This window comes from Macadamia integrifolia, unplaced genomic scaffold (genome assembly GCF_013358625.1).
Source record: "Macadamia integrifolia cultivar HAES 741 unplaced genomic scaffold, SCU_Mint_v3 scaffold1493, whole genome shotgun sequence".
NCBI lineage: Eukaryota > Viridiplantae > Streptophyta > Magnoliopsida > Proteales > Proteaceae > Macadamia > Macadamia integrifolia.
In genome coordinates, this window is record NW_024868228.1 from 191,316 (window position 1) to 199,452 (window position 8,137).

An 8,137-nucleotide genomic window follows, 5' to 3' on the forward strand; every position below is an offset into this window, starting at 1 on the left:
AAGGAAAAAAGAAAAAGAAAAAGAATTTAAGAAACAGCTTATCGAAACACGCACACCGTCTTCTACTCGTTTGGCCACCTGAACAAGTAAACCCATTCGGCCATCCCATAAAAAGGTGGTGTTGAAGAAGAAAAAGATGGAAGGACTTTGTCCTTTCTTAGAATAGAGAAAAAAAAATTAAAAAGAAGAGAAAACTAAAGCACAAGAACCGTGTCAAACTCAAGGTGTGAAACAACCTGGAAGGTGAGGTGAGTCCGTAAGCAGAAAAACAAGAGCACTTGAAACTTGAAACTTGAAACTTGAAACTTGAAACGTATGAGAGACGACAGTTGAAAACTGAAGTACGTATTTTCTAAGAAATCTCAATTTGAAGTTTAAGCCCACATTATATTTCATTATTCCAAAACTAAACAAATATTAAACAAATATTAATTAACAAACTCTCTTTTGATTAGGTACTTAAATTCCTTTCCAATCTACAAAGTACAGACTCGAAGTCAAAGTGTTAAGACTCCATCAAAGAAATTAAAGCGGCGGAGAAGATCTAAAGAAAGAAAGGGAGATAGAGAGAGACAGAGACCCATATGGGTTTCTACCGATAGAAATTTCTTTGCCAGTGAAGAGGTGTGGAGTAGTTGTTTTTTTCTTCTCTCTCTGGACAAGGTCAACTATTGCATTCCTTCTTCTCCCTCTCTGGGTTTCTTCATTTTTGTGATAGTTGAAGAATTGGGAAGGAGAATTAGGGAAACGGAGAGGAATGGATCTCAGATTATCGATCTTTGGGCTCTCCATTTTAATTTTCTTTGTGGTCTCCCATGTCTCTGCCGATGTGTTATTGAATGTGCAGCACAAGTTTGCTGGTGGGCAGAAGTCGCTGAGTGCCATGAAAGAACATGATAGTCTCCGTCACCGTCGGATGCTGTATAACATTGATCTTCCCCTGGGGGGAAATGGGCTTGCAGATTCTTCTGGGTTAGTTACCAATTCTTGACTTGCATTCAAGAAAAAGGAAGAATCTTTTTGTTCTTTATTTTGGGAGCTGCTTGGTGTTGTGTTTTGATATTTGGGAGTTTCTTTTATTTTTGGGTTGATTTTGAATTCTTTTGGTAGAAATAGAATGATAGAATGTGGTTTGGTTGGTGGAGTTTGTTGTTTTATTGACTTTCAGATACATTGTTTAATTATGTGTGAATTCTGGGTTTTGCTTCGTGTAGGCTTTACTATACTGCACTGGGAATCGGCTCTCCTGCAAAGACATACTATGTTCAAGTTGACACAGGAAGTGATATTTTATGGGTGAATTGTGCCGGATGTGCGAATTGTCCAGTGAAAACTGATCTGGGAGTATGCTTGTTCTTTTGCTTTCTCCATTGATTTCTATTTCCATCCCCTTATCCCTATTTTTTATTTTTTGTAATTTGAAGAAAGCTTTTCTTTTAGTACCAGACAATGTTCATACATAGTCATTCTATCATACAACGCATAACATGAGGCAGACAGAAAGTGGGCTTATCTCAATTCTTGGAACAGCTTCCTCTCAGCACTACCATGTTTCTTAATTATGCAGCTGTTATTTTACAGGTCAAACTTCAGTTGTACGATCCAGATGCCTCAAGTACTGGACGAAGAGTCACTTGTGACCAAGAGGTCTGCGCTGTTGCATCTGGAGGCACCCTTCCTGGTTGCACCTCTAATTTATTGTGTGGATATAATGTTGCGTATGGGGACGGAAGTTCAACTTCTGGATACTATGTGAATGATGTTGTACAATATAATCGAGTTACTGGAAACCTCCAGACTACAACAGCAAATGCAAGCATTATATTTGGGTAAGCTGCTGCCTTTGTTATTGTATCATATGATAAGCTCACAGTAAGTACCTTAGTGTACTGCTGCTTTTCACTGTTTTCTTTGTTTCATATTGCATATGGTATGAATTCTCGTGGGATATGAACATTCGCCTACCTGCCTACTAGAGATACAAAACAAAGGCAGACATTCGCTGTACATCAAGTCCCCTGTGTCTACTTCTGTTGGCGGCGCACTCTGATATGCAATTACTATGAGGTAATGTACTTGACCTGAAAAAGTAGTCAAGCGGTATACAATGTTGGAGAAAGGGTGTTTGAGTAAAGATCCAGCTGAAGGGAAATGAAAATATTCCAGTCTCTGACTCCACATCTCTGATCAATAATGTAGCCCAGAGATAAAAGAAAAAGGAAGGCCACTGCAAGACCATCATATCCCAAACAGAGGGGGAGAATGGAGACACGAAAGAGGGAAAAATGATATCCCTTGGCTAACAAATCTGCCAAGGAGTTGACTGTCCTTGTTCTCCCAGAGAATGAGATATTCCCTTGGTTGTTACTTAAGAACAAAGATTAAAGTATCGGTATCGGTCGTCGTATCGGTCGGTCAAAATTAAGATATGTATCGGAGGGTATCGTATCGTATCGGAGATACGCTAAAGACACGCACATAAATGGATAGGGAACACATTTTTATATACTTTTGCATAAAAAAACAGTTAAAAAAAGCTATATATAACATGTAGAATGCATAAATACTTAAGTAGAGGGTATCGTATTGATAGACAAATATATTGAGTTGAAAATGTTCAAAATGATGAGGTTTGAATTTCTTACAGTTTTTTCTTTCCTCATTGCCATTGCCACTGTGATGAGTGCCGTGAAGAGTGTCGTGGTGGTTCAAATCCTTTGCTAGGACCTTCTTCTTCAATAGGAGCAACTACGATGATATTCTGCACTTGTCGAATATAGGCACAATATTTACCCCAGTCGAAATATTTATGGTAGTGGGTCTCCCATTCATTGTAGAATCTTCTGTATTGCTCAGGAGTGGCCAATGTTGGTCCTACATAAGTCCCATATCCATAGCCCGAAGAAACACTTGAAGATACATGGTGTCCATGTCCATGTCCGGATGAGGAACCAGCATGATCTGAACTTCTGTACTGCTCTGGATTGGCAAATGATTGTCCTGCATAAGTCCTATATCCATAGGCTGAAGATGCATCTGAAGATACATGGTGTCCATGTCCGGATGAAGAACCAGCAAGATCTGAGCTAATGCACATTGACTCCATGCTACTCATCAATGCATCAGTAGCACTCGGATTGTGGGATCGCCTACCCCTCCGACTAGAAGACTTTGGTTGTGTGCGAGCACCATGATGACTATCTTGTGTTGCATGTGTAAATGTAGCTTCCTCTGTGAAATGTAGTGGTACATAAGTTTGGCCACCACCACTACCACCATCACCACCACTGCCACCACCACCACCACCATCACCACCACTGCCACCACTGCCACCACCACCACCACCAACACCACAACCATCATCATCATCATTACCATAATCATCATCATCATCATCATCATCATCATCATCATCATCATCATCATCATCAGCACCATCCTTGTCTTGATCATCATCATCACTATCTGGTTGAGTTACGCTATATGTAGCACTTGATCTCGTCCTCCTAATATCGTCATCATTGGAGCTATCATCATCCTCTTCCATAATTGATGGTGCTTGGGTTTCATCATCAACAATATTTTTAAAATCATCATTTATATCTCTAATGAGGTCATCTATAATGGGATCAGGTGTGGTTTCTCGTCGATCTTCAGACAATTTGTCCAACACTAAAACATTTTCAGTCTCCTCAATCCATCCCCTAACTAGATCTTCCTCGTCGAGTATGTGGGTGATGTCAATTGGGTTGACATCAATATCATCCCCTGATTTCTCCAATTCTAAATATTTCATCTTCAATTTCATGTTGTAGTGCACATACACTAGCTTCTCCAGCTTCTCATAACTCAGACGATTCCGAGGTTTGGTGTGTATCAATCCGAACGTACTCCAGTTACGTTCACAACCACTTGAGGATGCCGTGCATGATAATATTTTCATTGCGATTGGCCTCAAGCTTGGAGCGCTCCATCCATAGTTCATCCACCAATCAGCTGTACAAAGATAATTGCAACATTAGTAGTTTGAAATAAATTTGAAATACAAGGATAGCTGATTAAGCCTAAATTACCAGGGCGTTGTGTTCCTCTAGCACGGATAGCTAAATGATCAGCAAACTTTTGAGTGGCCTCTCGGAAGTACCTCACCTATCCATGTATTAACATATTAATATGCCACTCAATGTATTAAATATTAATTAATGATTCAATATGTAAGTTTAGTAGACTACTAACCTCTTCAATTGCATCTTTTGCCGAATCAATATTAGGAGCTAACTTGTTGATAACATCCTTCAAAGATTCCATCAAATCTTTCCTAAACCTTAAATTATTCTTGTAGTGCAGATCCGGATTCAAATAATAGGCTGCACATTGACATTGTTACATATCACTTATTGTTAACGATTAAATATATTAAATTACTAATAAAGTAACTTATAAATTTAATTGAGAAAATACACGCCCGATGAAGGTCTTAAACCAAATTATTTTCCCATCGACGATTTATAATCTTTAAAAATGCCTTAAATGACTTTGGGTTCTCCTCTTCTATCTTTTGTTTGACAACTTCCATACAATGCACTATATTTCCCATCTTCTGTGCCTTATCACCATCAACTACTTTAAGTATCACAAATTGTGGTTGCATAATCTTAGTAAATCGGTATATCCTTTCCCAAAACTTTGTTGAGGTGATTAGATCTTGAATAGTTTTTCCAATTTCAGTGGTTGCATATCTACTACTGAACCACTCATTAGAGGTGAATGACTTAACTAGCCCTTCCTTCCGTTTTTGAATATTATTGAGTGCAATATAATTTGTTGCAAACCTTGTTGCTGCGGGCTTCACCAAGTCACCTTTTGTATACTTTCTCATCAATGCCAACACCCAACTGTGATTGTAGATGAAATTGGTAATCATCTTGGCATCAGAAACCAATGACTGCACTTTGTTCATTTCACCAAGGTCCTTGAATATCAAATCAATACAACGGGCTGCACAAGGTGTCCAGTATAAGGTGGGATACTTCACCATAAGTAAAGTACCAACCTTTTTGAAATTGGAGGCATTATCAGTCACAACTTGGACAACATAATCTGACCCAACTTCCTGAACAACTTCATCCATTAATTTAAACAAATACATTGAGTCCTTAATATCTGAGGATGCGTTGAAAGACTTATGGAATATTGTTTTCCCATCACAATATATCAGAAAATTGATGATGGACATCCTCGTCGGTCCACTCCACCCATCACACATGATGGTCACTCCATATTTAGGCCACTTGTATTTAAACTCTTCAATGTATTCATCCACTTCTTTCATAATAGTATCTAAGTATGGCCCTGCAATTTCATGGGGTGTGGGTGGCTTCACATTTTTCCCATATGTCTGAATCTCCTTGACCATAGCCTTGAAGTACGGATCTTTAGCTTTGTGAGGTGGAATCATAGAACTGTGGAACCACCTAGAGATTGCTTTCCCAATTTTCTTACTCAATGTTTTTGGTTGGAAAGCCTCTTCAATCCTTTGTTGCCCTTCATCATGATGTTTATATGGTGCATCTCTCATATCTCTAATTTCTGGGCTCCTTTTCCCCTTACTTTTACCACTGGAGGTAAATTTATCAAACATGCCCTTCACAGTGCCTCCAATATCTACACTTGGACGACTTCTAGAGCCAGAATCTTGTTCATAAATCATCGGGCCACCACGCCTAGGTCCTACAGATTGACTTTTTCTTAGCTGTTCTGCTATCCATTGTTTTTCTTTTGCTTCCTCCCTTGAAATATGCATCGCTCGTGTAAGCTGTTGATCTTCATCCTCTGCCTCCATATCAGATCCTTCATAATCCTCATGATCCCTTAGATTCTCAACTAATCTATCACCTTCTTCAACAACTTTCTTTGCTTTATCTCTACTTCCCCTTAAGTGCTTCCTCATTGCTTTGCTTATTTCATCTGGGCACTTGTTACATTTGGCAACATTAGAAAATCCTCCAGCCAAATGTTGTTTATGTCTGATAATTCCACCTCCTAGGTGGATAGTATCACAGTAATTACATTTTGTACACAACCTATTGCCTTGTACTTTCTCGGCTGTAGCTCATCCAATATCCTTAGTCCATTCTTTAGGCGCCATCTTCCTACAAAGATACATAATGAATCTTAATATGCATATTTATTGATTTAGTATTTAGTACATAATAGCATTTTTTTAGAAACTAAAATGAAATGCATCCAAAGAAAAAAAAAAGATATTTTTTTTTATTTTTCTAAATTTACATAAACTTAAAATGCACACTTTTTTTGGAAAAAATTGTGCATCTAATTTTACATCATGGTCATTGGCCAAGTAAATTATATATATTTTTTTAAACTAAAATGAACTGAATTTTATAATGAAATTGTATTTTTTTAGTATTTTTCTTATTTTTTAATTAATTTTAGAAATAAAAAATATAAAAAATACAGACTATTTAGAAAAATTAAAATTTTTTTATAGAAGTTGTAGATTAAATGTTTTTAAAGAACATATACAAAATAACAAAGTGTGGACGAATATATTTGAGTAGATCTAAGAAATAAAAAAAAAAATTGAAACCCTCACTTTTTTGGGGAAAAAATGTGGGTTTCATTTGAAATCATGTATTTAGTAATTATAAGTTATGACATTATTTTTAAGAGTTGAATGAACTAAATTTTCTAAAAAAAAAAATTTTTTTTGAGATTTTTAAAAAAAAATTAATTTTGGAATAAAAAATTTAAAAAAATATATTTTTTTGAGAAAAATCAAAAATTTCCATGGAAGTTGTAGAACACTTGTTTTTACATAACATATAAAAAATCTAAACGTTTTTAACCATTGAGCATGAGTAGATCTAAGAAATTTGAAAAAAATTGAAACCCTCATTTTCTCTTGAAAAAAGTTTGTAAATCCTTCTAAATCCAATGATTTCATATAATAATGATGCACAAAATGTGATTCTAAGTATGATGAACCTTAGATTTATAAAAAAAAAACTTGAAAATCTAAGGTTAAAGTTGAAAAAATTGAGTAAAGATTCAAGAACTTACTATTCAAATGTTTCAACTTTCAAGTTCAATCCTTCAAGGTTCTTCTTGGACTATGTTTTTCTCCTTCTTTGAACCATTCACTTCCACAATGTTTCTTTCAATCTACCATTTGAGTCTCCAAAAAGGTGTGTGAATCAAAGGGGAAGAAAGAAGAGAAATATAGAAAACTGTTGGTGAGAATTTGAAGTGTTTGTTTCAAACAACAAAAGGCACATTCACACTTAAGTAGTTGTATCGTACCGATACGGTATGATACAGCTCGATACTGCATGATACATTCGATACGTACGATACTCTTAAGAATTTTCATATTTTTAAAAGTTCGTATCGCAGAGTATTGTATGTATCGGTATCGATACGGTACGGCACGATACGATACGATACGATACGTCGATACACAAAAGAGGGCCCAAAATTCCCCGTAGCTCATCGATATGTATCGTGCCGATGCCTACTGTTTGAGATTTAAAATGTAACCGCAAACGTACAGATTAGTGTAGCTACGGGTCGAACACAGGGAGAGCAACCACTTTATTTTTTTATTTCTTTTAATAATGCGAAAGTGAACCGATTAATGGTTGTGATCTAATTCTAATTACCATCCTAAACATATGTATCTAAAATAACGTCCTAACCATTATCTAAGAATTTAAAGACGCAAGCCATGCAATTAAAATTAAATAAATAAATAACTGAAAATAAACAACCACATAATTAAAAAATAAATAAATAAATAAAGGAAAAAAATGCTGAAATAAAAATAAAGTAAAAGAAAGGAGATAAAGCTAGAGAGAGACTCACAAGTAGGTTTTTCTACTTAGCCCAAGGGATGCATCATAATATGAGCTTCCCTACTTGACCAGAGAGTCACTCTTACAAGGGTTACTCTACTTGGCTTTAGGGAAAGGGAGACAATTAAAATAAAAGCAATAAATTGATGGTTCTACGGCTAGGAGGGGTAAAGCCAACATATACACTAACCATGAACCTTGGGGGAAAGGGATAATAATAATGTAACGACTGAAAATAAAAATCTTAAATTAAGAAAGAAAGG

At 36.2% G+C, this 8,137-nt stretch overlaps 1 protein-coding gene across 1 annotated transcript in view; it reads left to right on the forward strand.

The window, feature by feature from the left end:
* The first annotated feature begins 218 nt into the window (after positions 1-218).
* The window catches only part of LOC122063919 (aspartic proteinase 36-like), a 71,833-nt gene continuing 63,914 nt past the window's right edge, over positions 219-8,137 (forward strand). The window contains exons 1-4 of the mRNA XM_042627599.1: positions 219-341; positions 456-972; positions 1,215-1,344; positions 1,582-1,829. Coding sequence (XP_042483533.1) covers positions 758-972; positions 1,215-1,344; positions 1,582-1,829 — 593 coding nt within the window. The 5' untranslated portion in view covers positions 219-341; positions 456-757. The remainder of the gene's footprint in view (positions 342-455; positions 973-1,214; positions 1,345-1,581; positions 1,830-8,137) is intronic.